This window comes from Oratosquilla oratoria, chromosome 29 (genome assembly GCF_046742065.1).
Source record: "Oratosquilla oratoria isolate Oo_2021 chromosome 29, ASM4674206v1, whole genome shotgun sequence".
NCBI classification, from domain to species: Eukaryota; Metazoa; Arthropoda; class Malacostraca; order Stomatopoda; family Squillidae; genus Oratosquilla; species Oratosquilla oratoria.
The window spans coordinates 18,554,853-18,573,745 of record NC_134805.1 but is presented as its reverse complement, the minus strand read 5'-3'; the positions used below and the strand labels follow the sequence as shown (position 1 = coordinate 18,573,745).

Sequence of the window (18,893 nt, the reverse complement as noted above, 5' to 3'; positions counted from 1 at the left end):
CCCTCTCCCCCCTTCCCCCTCCCTCTCCCCCCTTCCCCCTCCCTCCTCCCCCTCCCTCTCCCTCCTCCCCCCTTCCCCCTCCCTCCTCCCCCCTTCCCCCTTCCTCCTCCCCCCTTCCCCCCTCCCTCCTCCCACCTCCTGGATTGCTCGGAGACGACCCTCTTCAAGGAAACGAGAGGCCGAGAGGAGGGGGGGAGGGAGGAGGAGGAGGGAGTGGGGGAGTGGGGTCGATGAAACTGTGGACCCTGTTTGGAGTTCATGGAGTCTCTCTCAATACTGGCTCCCCGTCCGGGAGTATGGACGCCACAGACAGTGCCATTGATGAATTTGCGTGCCGCCCCTTTGGCCCAGAGTCACGTGGCAACGTTTGTGAGACTGGAAGGTAGTTTGGTGTCGAGAAATGAATAATTTTTCCCAGTGGGCCAAGCAAGCAGATCTTTCGAATGCAGTAGTTTATTAATTTATTATTATTATCATCATCATTATTATTATTATTATTATTATTATTATTATTATTATTATTATTATTATTTCATCGTTTTACGGTCATTGATTAATTACTGAAGTAATGATAGAAGGAACGCACTTGTTATGACCTCGAATTAAAGGTTATGACCCTTTATGGCCTTTTCCCACGCCCTGGCCCCTCCCCTTTTATGACCTTTTATGACCTTTTAGGGTCGCTGTGACCTTGACGACGCCCCAAGATCATCAAGGAATACCAATTCAATTTTGGCTTTTGCAGTCCGTCCCACTCTTTCGACACTTTCGCTCGCTCTCTCCTCCTCTTCCTCCTCTTCCTCCCCCTCCTCCTCCTCTTCCTCCCCCTCCTCCTCCTCTTCCTCCCCCTCCTCCTCTTCCTCCCCCTCCTCCTCTTCCTTCTCCTCATCTTCCTCCCCTCCTCCTCTTCCTTCTCCTCATCTTCCTCCTCCTCATCTTCCTCCTTTTCCTCCTCTTCCTTCTCCTCCTCCTCATCTTCCTCCTCCTCCCCCTCCTCTTCCTCCTCCACTTCCTTTTCTTCATCCTCCTCCTCCTCCTCCTCTTCACTTTCCCTTAGTGTCGCGTGACCTTTGATATACCTGGCGTTCGTTTCATTATTTGATTAATTGCGGTCAATGTATGAAATTGATTGGAGGAAGCTAGAACAAGTAAGAAGGCGCAGCCAAGAAGTCAGTCTCGCTCTCTCTCTCTCTCTCTCTCTCTCTCTCTCTCTCTCTCTCTCTCTCTCTCTCTCTCTCTCTCTCTCTCTCCCTCTCTTTTCGAACTCTGGGCCTGAAGGAAGGGGTGGTCTCAATCGATGAAGACTTTCTTGTCTTGAGTGTGGAAGTTGCCTCTTCCTCTTCCTCTTCCTCTTCCCTTACATCTCCCCCATCCTCACCCACTTCCTCTCCCCTTTCCTCTTCCCCTTCCCCTTCCCCTTCTCCCCCTTCCTCGTCTTCCTCTTACCTCTTCTTCTCTCTTCCCCTTCCCTTCTCTCTTCCCCTTCCCTTCTCTCTTCCCCTTCCATTCTCTCTCCCCCTTTCCTCGTCCCCATCCCCTTCATCTTCCCCTTCGTCTTCCCTTTTGTCTTCCTTTTCTCCTTCCTCATTCCTCTTCCCCTCCCCCTCTTCCTCTCTTCCCTTTCCTCTCTCCCTTTCTTACCCTGTTCTTCCTCCCCTTCGTCCTCCCCTTCCTTTCCTTCCTCTTTCACTTTTCCCTTCATACTTACCCCTTCGTCTTACCCCACCTCTTCTCCCTACAGTTTCTCCCTCCCCTCTCCCTCTTCCATCTCCCTCACCATCCCCCTCCTCCATCCCCCTCCTCCATCTCCCTCCCCCTCCTCCATCTCCCTCCCCATCCCCCTCCTCCATCTTCCTCCTCCATCTCTCTCCTCCCTTTTGTCTACCCTTTTTACCATCTTCCCTATTCCCTATATCCTTCCTCGCCCACTTCCCCACCATCTTCCCCACTCTCTTCCTCTTCTCCTTCCACGTCCCACCTCTCTCTTGTTTGCTCTTCTTCCCTCCCTCTCTTCTCTTCTCCCCCACCTCTGCTGGCTTCTCTCTCTCTCTCTCTCTCTCTCTCTCTCTCTCTCTCTCTCTCTCTCTCTCTCTCTCTCTCTCTTGTTTCCACGTACTTCCCTCCCCTCTGATTCGCTTCTCTCAACATGGCCATTTTATATTCTCTTTTCTATTTCCTTTCTTTTGTTTCTGCATCCCATCCTCCTTGTTTTCTTGCGTTTCCCGTTTCTCTCTTTCTCTTTCTATTTCCTGTTCCTTGGCCATTTTCTCTGCCCTTGTTTTCCCTCTTGTCCCTCCCCATTTTCATTTACCTCTAGGGCTTTCTGTTTTCTCATTGAAGCCTTAATCACGAACAGAGATTGATTCTCTCTCTCTCTCTCTCTCTCTCTCTCTCTCTCTCTCTCTCTCTCTCTCTCTCTCTCTCTCTCTTTTCTTTCTTTTTCTTTCAAAGGTCCGAACTGTCATCGCTTGGATCAAAGATGCTAAAGAACTATGAAGCCTACGCGTGTTTGTTGTTAGCAGCACATTTGATGTAATGCTTTGTTCTCGAATAGGTCTCCTCCTTGTGCAGACTCACTCTCCCACTCGAGTGTGTGTGTGTGTGTGTGTGTGCACCGCTTCGCCTTCACGGCAGGCAGTCCTCCTCCTCCTCCTCCTCCTCCTCCTCCTCCTCCTCCTCCTCCTCCTCCTCCTCTTGTTTCGCCCCACCATTTTTGCCTCCGATGCTTTCTTTTTCAAAATCTCTCCTCCTCCACCTCTTCCTTCACCTCCTCCTCCTCCACCTCTTCCTTCACCTCCTCCTCCTCCTTCTCCACCTTCATCTCCTCCTCCTCCACTTCCTCTATGTTTCCCTTTGTCGCCCTGTTTTATCTCTCCCTTCTCTCCCCCTCTCTTTTCTCTCTCTCTCTCTTTCTCTCTCTCCCTCTCTCTCCCCCTCTCTTTTCTCTCTCTCTCTCTTTCTCTCTCTCCCTCTCTCTCCTTCCCCTCTTCCCTCCACCCCACACACACTCTCTCTCTCTCTCCCCTTCCCTCCCCCCACTCGCTCTCTCTCTCTCTCTCTCTCTCTCTCTCTCTCTCTCTCTGTCGAGTTATTTTCTCCGGTGTGTCGGCCCTTTCATCATCTTTTTTTGTGTGTCGTCTGCATCTTTTGTATGTATGTCGGTGTGTTTTTATTTCCCTTCTCCCTCATCTTTCTCCTCCACTGTTGTTATTGTTTTCATCATGCATTATCTTCATTCACTCCGTTTTTTTTTCGTTTTTTTTTTTTTTTACTTGTTTCCCCCCTTTCCCTTCTTGCTTGTTTTACTTTTATGGTCTCCACTTGAGGTATTTTTTTTTTTTTTTTATCGACGTGCACATTCTTCCCCAATTATCCTCTTCTCCCGTTCTCCCTATTTTTTCTCTTTTTTCTCCAGCCCCCCCCTCACCCTGGCTTCCCCTTCCCCCCCCTTCACCCCAACACAGTTCACCTCCCCACCCCACCCCTTTCGCTCGCAATTCCTTTTGTGTGCCCAGCGCTCATTTTTTCTTTTTGTCGACTCTTGCCCCCATTTTTGGTATTGCATATTTCTTCCACCTTTGATTGCTGTTTTATTTTATTTTATTTTTTGTTTTGTACTTATTTTTGATAATATTACATATATATACCTCTCTCCCCCTGTTGTTCAGTTAGAATATTTCTCTTAGAGACGAGATGCCTCTCGCTCCTCTTCCTGTAGCGAAGGTGGAGTGTACAGTTGCCTAGGTTTCCTTGTGGTCCATCTGGTCGGACGATAATCGTACCTAGATGTGGCAACAGCGCGCGCGTGTAATGGCGTGCAAATGTAGAACGAATAGATCATACGCGTTCCAGCAATCATTGTATACCGGTTATCAATAAAAAATTGAAACATACGCGGAAGACTTAAACTGCATTTGGAAACTTGTTTCGATAGTAAATGAACCCAATTTGACTTCTTTTGGAATGTAAGGTTTGGCAGGTGTTAACTGAGGGTAGGTCATGTTAGGTTAGGTCAGGATAGCTTAGGGCTGTTGAGTAGCTTGGTTGTGACTACTGATATTGTTTTCAGAACAAAATTTTACAAGTATATATATATATATATATATATATATATATATATATATATATATATATATATATATATAAACAATTTTATTCCTTCATCATTACGTTCGTTTAACAATTACCTTCTTACCATTTGCTAAATGTTCTTTTGGTTGTAAGTATCCTATATAGTATGATACACCTAACCATGCATGCTGTATTGGAAATCCCGTATATACCCATGTAATATTCGATCTCTTGTTATAAGTCGTTCCCCTAATTTGTGTCCATAGAAATCTAGAATTTTTCACAATAAAAGTCGACCCAAGAAATTTATGTCTATTTTGACATATGTGCAGCCAAGTGTAGCATATCGTTACATGTACAATTTGACCTACATTTTCTGGCAACCAAAGTGTAGACACGGTTTTCTGTTAACATCCAGAGAAGGCAGGTAGAATGAAAGAAAAGATTATTAACATAGACCTGGAATGTGTCTTATAATCGGAGGTTTGCCTTTGCAACAGCAAATCTTCTCTAGTCTTAATGAACGTATTTATCCTTGCCTTAGTTTCTTTTCTCTTGTTTTCCATATTCATACTGATTTTTTTAAGTTACTGATAAAAAATTTTTTTCCAATAATTTGCCATCCGTAACGACAGAATTAATCACCAGCGACGATGCGATGAAGGGGGCAAATTTACAAAAGATCCTAACCCTTAAATCTAGACATAAACCTTCAAAATGGCAGAGACCTAAATGCTTATGTCTAGACATTCTAGACATAACCGTTTAGGTCGCCGACATAGGGATTTAGGTAAACTCTCCGCCATTTTCGAAGATTTATGTCTAGACTTAAGGGGTTTGGATCTTCCATAAATTCGGCCCCAGGTCGTTTTCTCCGCCATCTTTGTTTACATATGACGTCACAGTCAAGACGACACCTTCGCCGGCGATGTGGTGGTATTTTGAAAACGCCAACCATTAGTTGGCTGTGCTTATCCTATCTTCTAACCTAATCTAACTTAACCTAACGTATCCAGATTTAACAAAACCTAACCTAACGTGACCTCACAACTTAACCAAACGCCTCAGAAATTTCCGAAAAATGACTGAGATGTGAGTCTTGATGTACCATTATATCCACTCTCTCGCATGACTACTGAGAGAAAGTGACTCAAGACTTCTTGGCAAGTGACACAATCCAAAACGGACATTTGCCAACTTCGCTTTAAATCAGTGACTGTAGTTTCCGTTACGCCTTTCAAGAGAGGAAGTAGCCTCTTCAATTCAGAGAGATTGCCAAAAGGAGTGAATGAAAGCGCCTGACGGCAGCCAGAATAAAACTGAAAGTGGTCTACCCTCTTGGCTGCGACGACGCCGAGATGACGTCATTGATATTTTGGCCAAATCGAGACCATTTGAATCAGCTGTGTCGGTCCCTGGTGTGGTCAAAGGGTCACGAACTTGTTTTTTTCAGATCCAACTGAAATCAATGTTTGTTGATTTGTTTAATCGTTTCGTAAAAAGACCAGGAATCGAGTATATGACCAAAATATTTTAATGAAAAAAGGTATATAAATAATATATATATTTATATATATACTAAACACCACAGTGAAAGGAAATTAAGATTTTGAATCCGAGCGCTTCAGTAATATAATCATACCTTCAAGGGTTACAAGAGTATTCTCTAGTAATCCTTGAAGATGTGATTATATCACGAAAGCGCTCGGATTCAAAATTTTAATTTCCTTTCACTGTGGTGTTTAGCACAGTTTGTGTATTCACGTGTGTTTTGTGAAACTTGTGCATATATATATATATACATATATATTTGTACATTGTACGAGTATATGTTATATGCTTACAATCTTATGCAACTTTATTCTCTATTTACCTGGTCAGTCAACAAAATGGAGTGCAAATCTATCCATTTTCAAGCCTGTCAACCCCCACACCTCCATCAGGGGGTGCAGCCCCCAGTGGTTGACACTTGGTCCCTGGACGTCCAAGGTCTGTCACGATAAACTTTAACCGCATTTATTGCACTTTTTCACACATGCAGGACTGGCAAGTGCTCCCCAATCTGTACTACTTTCAGCTGGGGAGATAGGAATAGTCTGGGACTTGTACAGCGCAGAAAACAGTCCAGAGAGAGAGAGAGAAAGAGAGAGAGAGCGAGAGAGAGATCTGTGGGAGGGCATGAGGGCCGTTGCCAACCATGTTGTGGGTTTTTCATGTAATGGAACTTTAGGCAAGAGTTGATTAATTCCCACCCATTGGGCTGGTTGGTAACTGACACAAAAGAGTTTTTATGTTTTTATTTATTAGTTTATTTTTCTTGTGCGACCGCTCGAAAAAATCTACGGTGCCCAATCGCCCGGTTTGAACTCAACTGCCGAGAACGAATCTTCCTCGCTTCCCTTACTGGTCCGGTGGGAGCGTTCCTCGTCGACGTCAATGTAGCCGAGGATTGGCTCGATGACTCAATTCAAGGGGCGTCGGGGGATCGAGGCCTCCTTCAGGCTGAAGATTAAAAAAATAAAAAAAAATGTCTAGTCAGGAATCATGAGGCGCTGTAGTGAACTGCCGGACGTGACCTACATACCTATGCAAATGTACTTTCCTTATTGTTTGGTATGTTTGTAATATATGAATATATTACACACACACACACATTATATATATATATATATATATATATATATATATATATATATATTGTGTATGTGATTCATCATGGTCTTGGATCACGTGTTAGACTCGTGATCGACAGCTATTTCCCTTCCGGAATAGGGCTCAGAGCTCATATATGACCGATCTGGGCAATGCTGTGACCTTACACGCACACACACACCCAACTCTCCGCCCACGAGAGTTTGAGTAACAACTCGCAGCGTAGCGATACTGAAATTATTTCAGCCCTGGGTGGAATTCGAACCCGGACCGCCGTAGTGGCAGCCGGGAACTCTAACCACTGCGCTACGAGGTTGTGTGTGTGTGTGTGTGTGTTTCTAGTGTAACTGTATTCAGGTCCACATTTGCAGGTGTCCACAGTAGTTCTCGGAAATGTTGATTACTGCTTGTCATTGACACTCGAACGAAAAAAATTGCAACAGGCATTAACCAATTACCCAGTTGGCACCTTGGCAGTTGTGCCATAACGTGTCTTGCCTTGTGTGTCACAATGGCAACATACGGAAGTGAAGCAATGTTTGTGTGGGGGGTGGGGGTGGGGGGAGGTCATCCAAGGTCAAATGTATCCAAGTTGTTTGCTCATTCATCCTCCCTTTCTTCTTCCCTATTCCTGTTCCCTGCACTCAGCCCCCGACAACTTGTTTTTGCGCGTTTGAATTTTTGTATTCACCATTGGCCGCTGTTTTTCCTGTTCTTAGAGATGAAAGTCGCCCCGAGGTATATATTTTTTAAATCTCCTATTAGGCAACTCACCCATAGTCTGAGTAGGGGTTAGAGACGATCAGGGTTTATATTGTCCTGGATGTCGTATTGTTTTTCGTCGTCTTGCGCGCACGTGATTTTTCATAAGTGAGCGTTGCATTGTGGAGCGTGGTTTCGTTCACGTGGTCATGGGGCCTAAGCCACACCCCGCGAGGGAACAGATCGTCCTTATGTCCACCCTTCACAAGGTCGGTTATGGCGCGAAACAGATTTTGTTTTGTGGCTTTGTGTCGGGTACGCTTTGCGTTCACCGTACCGAGAAAGCACACTCTTCCTTCGGAATATATTAGACTTCCTTCAAATAAGTTTTATAATAAATTGCGGGAGATTTCGTCAGTGTGAAAGGTGTGCATTAAAGAGTGTTTATGAGCTGGTGATTAACAAACAATAGAGTCAGTTGTGTAACGCTCTCAGGATTACCAGCTCTTTTTTTGAACGAATGATTTGCTGATGTTTCGCGGGCCTTTTCCAGCCAGTGCGCAATACTTACGTGGGGAGACACTCTCGTCTCCCCTACAGTTAGTTTTAAGCCATTATCACCCATGCAGTAAATGTAGATACGGGCGATTGTCCTTGTTGTGGGTTACGACCAATCTCCGCCATGAATGAAACGTCGTCTCGCAAAGCAACGCTCACTTTTGAAAAAAAAAAGATGGCGCGTAGACGACGGAAAACGGTTATCTGATCCACAGCAGCGGTAGTCGACCAATGCTCGACTATGGGGCCGAGTTTTCTGATAACAACAGATTCAAATAATTATTGTTTCACCCCTGGAAGGCTGAGACGATGACTGTTAATAAGGAAAACACAACACTGTGTACACAACATCCTCATCTTCATTGGCATTCAACGTACATCGCTTTGCATCGCATTTGTAGTGTGATCTCATTTGCATACTCATGTATCCCGCGCGACTGACCGTCGCTAGGGACGTTATGCGCGCGGGATTCGAACCCTGGTCATTGCGCAGAGGGTAGGAAGAGTATGTGTGTGTGTGCTGCATGCCCTTATTTGTAATTGTATTTATATACAGGAAAGGAGCGACGCTCGTCGGATGTCTTTGTTCTCCAACAATGGAGTTTTTAATTCACTTTGGATTTTGTTTGGGCTGTATCATACAAAGCATTGATTCTTAAATTGGGATCACCCCGAGTGTTTGCTGAAATAATATATATATATATATATATATATATATATATATATATATATATATATATATATATATGCAAAGTAGACCACTTGGAAAAAGAAACTAACGAAGCAGAGCGCTTTCGTATATTACATCTTCAGTGCACTGAAGATGTAATATACGAAAGCGCTCTGCTTCATTAGTTTCTTTTTCCAAGTGGTCTACTTTGCATAAGTGAACACACGTACCTGTGTTCTTATTAGCATATATATATATATATATATATATATATATATATATATATATATACACACACATATATGTATATATATATTATATATATATATACACATATATATGTATACATATAAACACACGCACACACAATAATAATGACATGGAACAAGCTATGCCAACATGTTTGCAGATGATGCAAAAATCATGAGAAGAGTCAAAATGAGGAACGCTGTAGAATATTGCAAAAAGATCTAGACTCTATTTTTGCATAGAACCAAAAATAGGAAATGAAGATACAAAAAAAAGTCAAAATATTGGAAATTGGCAATAGTTGTAGAAAGGCATCCTAAAACTATTCCTTGGGAAGTGAACACATTACAAAAGGAAAAGTGGAGAAAGACTTGGGAGTGTTTATGAAAGACAACTTGTCACCTGACGGGACATATCAGCAGGATTGTGGGGAAGACATATGGACTACTGCAGAAGGTTAAAATTGCGTTCCAATAAATATTGATGAAGAAATGATGGAAAAACCTCATCGAAGCCCTGATACGCCCAAGACTGGAATATGCGTCAGTGGTATGGTCCCCACACAGAGTGAAGGATATAAGCAAGATTGAGAGAATGCAAACGTGTCCCCCAACTTTGAAAGATCGAAGAGGAAGAGGTGACATGGTTACATTGTTCAGGTCACTAAAGGGGATAGATTGCATTGATAGAAGAGATCTGATCAAAGACGTGAGGGCTTTAAGAGTTCATGGAGGGAAATAAAAAAAAATCACATTTCGAAATGATGTGAAGAAATCGTTTTTCATACAGATGTGTAAATATGTGGAATAACTTAGGTGATATAGCCCAAGCTCAAACAATACGTGAGTTCAAATATAAACATGATTGGAAATATAGATTAAGTTGGAACTGTACATGAATTTGAGTTTAGGTATGTTAGCAAATTAGAGAATAGGAAACGGGACCCACCGAACGTTGCTCCTTAATTGTGTACTACAATTAGGTAAATACACCTATGTATATATGTGTGTGTGTATATATATATATATATATATATATATATAAGACATATGTATATACAATAATGTCCTCATCCATGTAATGAAATGACACTTATATTCTTCGCCGTCTTCTCTTCACCAAGTCCCCCCCCATTCTCTCTCTCTCTCCTAAATGCCTGTACATGGCTTTTCGGCGACAGATCATCTCTGATTAAAACTCCTAAATCCTTTTCTTCGTTTACCTTTGCTGTTAACTCGCCTCCCATTTTTTTTATTCACACACACACACACACACACACACACACACACACACACACACACACACACACACACACACACACATATATATATATATATATGATATATATACACCGGTATATATATTTCTGAATCTGAAATTTAATATTAGTGTTGAAGTTCATATTCCACTCCTGGTTCCATTCTTAAACCTTATCTAGGCATTACTTTAGCAGTTTACAATCATCTTCCTTTTTCACTGCACTCTTAGTCTTGGCATCATCTGCAAAAACGATTGTGTATGTTACCTATTCCATTCATCATATAGTTGATATACAATAGGAATAATACAGGTGCCAGCACCGATCCCTGTGGTACGCCACTATTAACTTATCTCCAGACTAGCCTTTGATCTCTTATAATAGTCTGTGTGTGTGTGCCTGTGTATGTATGTGTGTGTGTGTTTGTATAGTTGTTTAGGATAAGAACCCCGTCTGTATGCCATGAGTACTATCGACTGTAATGTTGGAGCCACTTGTGTGTTGTGTTATGTTATATGCGTGGGTATGAGAGAAAGATCCATCATGGCCTTAGATCACGTTTTGGACTTCTGATGGACAGCTGTTACCCTCCCCAATGAGACCTCAATGTCCGTGTTTGCTGTATGTGTGCATGCATGATTTATGCATGTAAGATTTATTGCGCGTTGTCTGAGTAACCTTGTGGCAAACAATGCCATGGGCTGACTTCCGGTGCTACTGTGACAATACTTTTTGTAGAGAGTTATAATGCTACAAAGTTACAACGGGGAAAAAAGCCGTGGAGGTTGACAGGAAATCATTCCATCCGTAATGAAGTCGGATGCTGTAGGAATTGACCTGTAAACAATTATACAGACAAGTCCACATGTTACAATCAAAACTCGCGACAGCCTGTGGTGCATATGTACCCCCACAAGCATTCTAACATCGGTGGAAATTGTATGCATTTGGATTGTATAGGACCTGACGCTGGTATTGACAGGCCAGAAAGGGTCACCGCAAATAGGTCGCGTTTGGTCATGGCGTCGGGTCAGTCCCGTGTATTTGTACTGGCAGACCAGTCAGTTCTCTATACTCAACTTGTTACGCGTCACTCGGCCTTCGCGTTCGGTCTCTCATCACTTCGGGGACCACGCCACGTCTGCCTGTGACATACGCACCTTCACTAGAATAAAATATACAAAGGAAACTGCGCATTACTCTCTCCCTACGTCACCTAGCCCAATTAAAACATTCGTATGTCACAAGCTCGCGCCCGTCGCCAGCTAGCTTCAGTCCCCTTCGCTGTGTAGCGTTGCCGAGAAAATGAATGAAAGTAACCTGGTAGCGGCCAAAACAGAGGGTAAAAAGCCACGTGGCACGAAAGGGGATCTGCATACACGCGCGCGCGCGCACACACACGCACACACACACACACACACACACACACACACACACACACACACACACACACACACACGCTTCGAGTCGTTACTCCGACTCTCGTGGGCGAGGAGTTGGGTGTGTGTGTGCGTGTAAGGTCATAGCATTACCCATAGTCGGTCATACGAGCTCTGAGCTCTCTTCCGGGAGGGAAATAGCTGTCGATCACGAGCTCAACACGTGATCCAAAGACCAAGGTGAATACACACGCGCGCACACACACATACACACACGCATTCACACGCATCCAATGCATACGCACACATGCTTGCACGCACATGCATGAACACGTATGCTTGCGCGCACACACACACACACACACACACACACACACACACACACACACACACACACATACACAATGAGAATGTAGACGTGCGCAAGTTCACGTACACCTGTGAACACTTGTACCAATTAGGTAGATATTTGATAAAGAAAAGGAAGAAAAAAACAATTAATAGGTCTGTGTTTTTATGCCGCGGTAGAAACGTGTTAAGTCCCATGGGGGTGGGGATGCCAGTAGTGTTGGAATGTGTGTATGTGTGTGCGTACGTGCGTGTGTTTGTGTGTGTGTGTGTGTGTCGTGTGTGTGTGTGTGTATGGGTGGGTGTGATTCACGTGTTGGGCTTGTGATCAGCAGTTGTTACTTCCCGGATGTGTGTGTGTGTGATTCACGTGTTGGACTCGTGATCGACAGTTGTTAACCTCCCGGATGAGAGCTCAGAGCTCGTATGACTGATATATGGGTAATACTGTGACCTCACACGCACACACACACACACACACCCAACTCCCCGTCCACGAGAGTTGGAGTAACAACCCGCAGCGCAGAGATACTGAAATTATTTCAGCCCTGGGCGGAAGTCGAACCCGGAACGCCGCAGTGGCAGGCGAAAACTCTAACCACAGCGCCACGAGGATTGTGTGTGTGTGTTTACATTTATCCAGTTTTACCCCAAATACTACTAGTTATAGTATATTGGGCTGTTCTTATGGTTTGCTTTGCTTCCTCTCATTAAACTTTGTCATGAATTCAATTATGTTGTTTATCTGGATTATGTTTCCATCCAACTTGTTACACAAATCCATGTATTTTGTGGAAGGTTGTACTTGTAACATCTTTTAAAATCTTGCTTTTTCAACTTTCACTTTCCCATCACGAATTATAACTCTCTTGTTAATTTTTTTGATTGATTTTTATGATGTTTTGTTTTAAGTGAAGAAGAAAAATCGAAATTTTCTTGAACAATTGAATACATACAACATATACCAAAGGCTTTTTTCCCTTATAAGGGAGGTAGCAAAAAACAAAGGCATAAAAACCACTCCCACCCATTTCATCCCTATCACACTCCACTCCCCTTCACCCTCTTCCCTCCCTCTCATCTTGGCACCTCCTGGATGACTGGTCATCCCTGCATCTTGTCCACTGCCCTGGGTCAGTAGCAATGTCGCAAGACAGCTTATCCACAGCAAGGCCACTTCATTAAATTGACAACAATTGAATAATTTTTAATATTTCCAGTGTTGAACCATTTGTAGAACTGTTGTTATATATATGTATTTTTTGTGTGTTACAGTGGATCCTTTGATTACCTGCCCGTCATGTAAGAAGGGTTTTCCTCAAGAGAATATTATGGACAATATGTTCGTATGCGAGGCACTGGCTGATCGATCAGGAGGTGGGGCTTCAGCGGAGGAAGACAACACGTGTACATCATGTTCAGATGAAGCGACTGCAACAGGCCATTGTGTAGATTGCACAGAGTGGCTGTGTGACGCTTGTATACAGGTATGCCGTGTAATTTGTTGGGAAGTAGGATGCAATTTATGTAAGTGATTGCTTAGCGTAAGGTAGAGCCAAAGGAGTACAAGTTACGCTATGCATTATGGATGAAGATGAGATATGTTTCGAAGCTCTTTGTAGGATTTACTCGTAAATCTACTCGATAAGGTTTTTCATATGTATTGAATCAATTTGAGTAAAATAATGCCTCTTAATGTACAAAAAAATTTCAGGCTCACAAGCGTGTCAAGATGACCAAAGATCATATTATTAAAATGAAGACTGAAGTGGAGTCTGACACAAATACAAACAAAGGATCAAACAAAAAATTCACTTATTGCACAGTTCATACAAAGGTTTGTATGCTTTGTATTTGCCTCTTGAAATGTACACAATTTTGTATATATATATAAGACTTTTTTCGGTGTTATATAGGTGGCATACCCTGTGCATTATATATGTTTTGTGTACTTGTATGAACAAAGTTTGTCTCTTTCTCTCTCTCTCTCTCTCTCTCTCTCTCTCTCTCTCTCTCTCTCTCTCTCTCTCTCTCTCTCTCTCTCTATGTGCATGTGTGCTTACTCTTTCACCCTCTCCCCCTCCCCTCATATAACCATGAATTACAGTTTTTCTTCAGTTGTTGGAGATTATTTTTTCTTGATCATGATAATAAACCTTTCAGGAAAAGTTGAATTTATATTGCACAACCTGTGATCGACTGACTTGCCGTGACTGTCAGCTTATTGAGCACAGGGATCACAAGTACAAGTTTACAGAGGAGATGGCATCTCTCACTCGAGAGAAGCTGAGAGAGTTGTTACACGACATTAGAAAGAAGAGAGGCTATATTGAAAATGCCAAAGAATTGGTGGAAGAAAGAAGGCAACAGATAATCACAAAACAGGAAGCAGTTCGTGCTGACATCAACAGACTTGTAGACACGTAAGGATTTAGTTATTCATGTACATTGGAGAATGTCAAAAAATTATTAAAAGAAAAATACCCAAAAAATGTTCCTTGGAAATTGGATGAAGTATAACCAATTTAAAATTGAATAATGCTTGTAGTGAAATGTTTGTTATGATGCTATATAAGAGCTTGGCATGTTTTTAATTTTTATTTTTTCTGATTAATTTGTCAACAAAATTTATAGAACACCTTGATTTTACTGAAAATATGATTTCAGATTCATTGACATCATTCGGCAAAGAGGAACCACACTCTGCGAAAAGTTGGGTGAAGTTTGTGCCACAAAACAGGAGCAGATGGACAAGAAAAATGAGGTGTTGATGCATCTTGGGTCTCAAGCTGATCACTGCATTGTATTTCTAGATGCGGTACTCTCCACGTCATCAGATATGGCACTTTTACATTCAAAAAAGTAAGAACCTAGGCATTGTATTGGTGCATTAATGTTCTCATGTTGATCCAGCCATGGCATGTAAATTAAGACATGATACTCACATTTTTATTTATCCTTTATTTAGAATTGAAAGTTATTAAGTGAAGAAGTATTTAAGGTAGGTCAGGGCTTCCCTAATGGGAATGACTTTTGTCTAATTGAAGTTTTTATTTTTTGCAGGTTATTAATTGAACAAGTGTACAAGGTAGATAAGGACTCACCTGACGGGAATCTCTTTTATAGATTTAAGGCAAAGCTCAATTCTGGTGATGATATATCGTTACGAATATCCAGTGAATCTCGTGGCATTGGTAAGGGTGAGTATTCTCCAGTTATGATTTATCTTCCTTTAATATATGATTAGAATTAGTTTCTGAAGGAGCTTTTCAGAGTAAAGGGTGAAGTTTGTTTGGTAGATCTTTCTTTTCTTCCAGTCATATTCCCATGTGTGTCATAGGAGGCAATTTAATGGACAGAATGAGGGGATCTAATAGAGGTGTTCAGGTGGATCAAAGGCTTTAACAAGGGTGATGCAAACAAGGTCATCATACTAAAACAACAGGGCAGGACTCACAGTAATGGACAAATTTAGATTTAAGAAGGAAATAGGCAAGAATTGGTTTATTAATAGGGTGGTCAACGAATGGAATAGACTTATGTAGTGAGCACTGAAACTATCAGTTGTTTTGAGAAACGGTTAGACAACTTTGTGGATGGGGATGACAGGTGGTCATGGACATGGAACTGCCTAGTGTAGGCCTTATGGTCTCTTGCAGTCTCCTTCATTCTTATTTTCTTATGTTATGCTCTTACTAGGGATGTTTTTCTGTATTTTGCTCCTACAAAAAGTTGAGGCATAAGAGGGTCTGGGAGGACTCCAAGCAGAACCTAGATCATCACATGTGCTTGAATGTGGTGTAGACAAGAGCAAAGGGGAAGAGGTTAGTGGTACGTTTCCGAAAGAGAAGATGAATATGTTAGTGTTGATTGAAATGAATCTCAAAGTGAAGGATAAGTTAGAGTTTAGAAGCATGTTGGGAATGGTGATAGGGAGAGGGAGGGAAGGAATGGGAATGTTGGTAAGGGGTGAGATAGGTTAAAAGTATGGTGGAGTGGAGAGAGGCGCCATTGAGGATAATGTGGGTGAAGGTAAGATTGGGATGGGAGATGGCCATTTGTGAGCGGATGTGGCCCTGGTAGTGAGAAAATTGGGAAGGACAGGGAGGCGTTTTTTATTCATCTAAAAGGACATGACTTAATATGCCGAAGAAGATGGTCTGGAAACCATGCCAAGAGGTGCATAACTACGGCTGAAGCCGTCACCTTTGCCCTACATGCTAGGACTGTGGGCAGGTAACAGTTACTATGGGGGATTGGAGAAGATAATCTCTTTTAAGCACAGACGCTCCTCTACTTACGTTCATTCGTTTTACGTTTTTTCGATTTTACGTTTGAACTGACTGTAAAAAAAAAAAAATTTTAAACACAAATTTTTGAGTAAATTTTTTTGTTTAGCGCGCTCTCCGTAGTTCAAACAATACTTACGCATGATGCTGCGTCCATTGTTTACATGGCACAGACGACAGACTGAACGTGCCTTGCCTCCCCCTCCTCCTCCCCCTCCTCCACCATCTCAATTTATGTTGCTTGAATTTGATTTATTTTAAATTAATGTTATTATTTTACAATGTTATATGTATAATTAATGATTTAGGGGTGTTTTATAAGATACGGTAATAGAATTTACGGATGTATAGTACAGTAACAACTTACGTTCATTTTCAACTTACGTTCGGCCGTTCGGAACGTAACTAAAACGTAAGTTGAGGAGCATCTGTATAATTGCTTGATTACTTTTTGCAGAAAAAAATTGAAAATTTTTGAAGTGAACTTGATAATGAAAATAAGAGTGGAACTAGTAATGCTAATGGGAGCCTATGTGTTCATTTCATTTATATGATATTTGGTACTTTTTATTACAAAACCCACAGCTATAAATAGAATTCATGTTTCCCCATGACTGTACAAACAGATCCCAAAATCAGAAGCTCCAAAGAAATTCCAAAGATTATATTGGTAATTTATTATTTTCTTTAGAAAAAAAAAAAAGAGAGAATATACAAAACCTTCACCATTCATTCATCTTTCAGCAAGTTTGTTTTTATATAATGCTAAAAATTAATGGAGTTGTTGGTCTCTAAAAGACAAAGATTGTAGTTCTGAGATATCAGTTTTGTGCTCAGATGCAATTGTATAGTGACTTTGAAAGTTATAGTATTCATACTTTTGTGGGACAAGAAACAACTTACACATATTATTTAGGGTTAGGGATAATCACACCATTAGCACATGGTCCCCTCCTTTGGTTCCAGGATATTACTCACATCTAGGACAGGAAGTACTGATTCCATTGTTGTTCCCCATCACAATCAGATTATCACCATATAGTTTGTATACAGCATCAACAATCAAATGTTGTGACTGTGACAATGTAACAACAATGCATAGTGTATCATTGGCAGGCAATGGAAGGTCACCCGTGAGCAACTGACCTTGAATGTCTGGTCTTGTTGACAATAGAAATGGATGATGTGGAGCAGGTGTAGATGTTGTTCAGCAGATATAGATAATGTTGAAGGATGTGGGAGGGCTGAAGGTCACAGGACCTGTCGGGGGCAATGGAATGTGTGCTGTCACAGGAAAGGGAGAGGATGATGAAACATGTGAGGTTGTGGGAGAGGGAGGGGACAATAGTAATATTGCATGCCATGCAAATTCCATGCAGGACTTTCTTTCTTTGCTTGTGCCTGATAGGGATGAAATGGGTGGGAGTGGTTTTTATGCCTTTGTTTTTTGGCTACCTCCCTTGTAAGTGGAAAAAAGCCTTTGGTATATCACAACAAAGTGATGTCGTAGCACATATGTAAAATAATACTAATGACCCACTTTCGGAGAAGAAACATCTGCTGAAGAGGATCACAGTTAGTGATCGAAATATACAGAACTTTACACTTCCGCCTATTCTTCTCCGAAAGTGGGTAATTAGTATCCTTTAGTATATGTATATATGTATGTGCCTGAGTCGGGAGATAGGCTGAAGGAGCTAGTGACAGAGTTAGGAAGGTTATAAGGGAGAAGGTATGCTGAAAATCAACGTGGGTAAAGGTATGGTGATGAACTGCACAAGTGGTGAGGGTGGGTTGGAGGTGAGGTTCAAGAACAAGAGACTAGAACAAGTGAAGAGCTTTAGTTATGTCGGGTCACTTGTACCAGGAAATGGAGGTGGGGGGTGGGGGGTGGAGGTAAACTATAAAGAAAGTAAATATTTTTCTATATACCAATAGGGTTCTTTCTCCTGGCAAAGGAGGTAGCCAGCCAAGGTATGCACCTATCCACACCCACCCCTCTCCCGCCCTTTATCTTAGCTCTTTATAGATAAAGGGTTGTCCATATTCCACAACCTGGATCAAAATCAATGCAGTAGCACATGTCACATCCAGAGCAGGGCCAGCCACTGCATTTACACAGCGACCTTCCTCCTTGTCCCTTCATTTGAAAATAGAGAATATTAGTAGAAATCCCTTTAGGCAGCATCAAGCTATGGTAGAAGGAAGAACAAATAGGTTTTAGATGGGCCTGGAATTGGTGAAGGGTGGTTGTATGCTTTGACATGGCCAGTGTGGCCACCACCCCTACCCCCCTTATAAGCAGGGAAAGGTCCTCGTGGTGTACAGATATACAGATATATTAAGTTCACAATAGGAAGCTCGCTGGCTGAGCGGGTTAGGGCCTCATTACCTGCGGTGGTTCAAATCTTGCCACCAGTGAAGTTGAACCAAGGGTATGGTTCATAAAATTCCACGCTATAAAGCCCTCTGTGAGGGGCACCATCCTAGCCTTCCGATAGGGGGAGTTTGTGATGTTAAACCATATCATCATCATCATCATCAAGTTCACAATATTTTCTGCACTTCAGTTATTGTGCACAAGATAGTAATGAAGTTGCATAGTTATGGTAATGTTAGTAAATAACGGGGACAACCTTGGAAGTTTAAAACTAATGAAGACCTTGTCTGGATCCTCTTGAAATCTGGACTGTTAAAATTATGTGGTTCTCATATTT

At 42.1% G+C, this 18,893-nt stretch overlaps 1 protein-coding gene across 3 annotated transcripts in view; it reads left to right on the top strand.

Annotated features, from left to right (window-relative positions):
• The window catches only part of LOC143040626 (transcription intermediary factor 1-alpha-like), a 74,013-nt gene that overhangs the window by 35,677 nt on the left and 19,443 nt on the right, over positions 1 to 18,893 (top strand). For all 3 annotated transcript variants that reach the window (XM_076211802.1, XM_076211803.1, XM_076211800.1), the window contains exons 2-6: positions 13,163 to 13,374; positions 13,602 to 13,724; positions 14,051 to 14,310; positions 14,555 to 14,749; positions 14,951 to 15,087. In XM_076211802.1, coding sequence (XP_076067917.1) covers positions 13,163 to 13,374; positions 13,602 to 13,724; positions 14,051 to 14,310; positions 14,555 to 14,749; positions 14,951 to 15,087 — 927 coding nt within the window. The remainder of the gene's footprint in view (positions 1 to 13,162; positions 13,375 to 13,601; positions 13,725 to 14,050; positions 14,311 to 14,554; positions 14,750 to 14,950; positions 15,088 to 18,893) is intronic.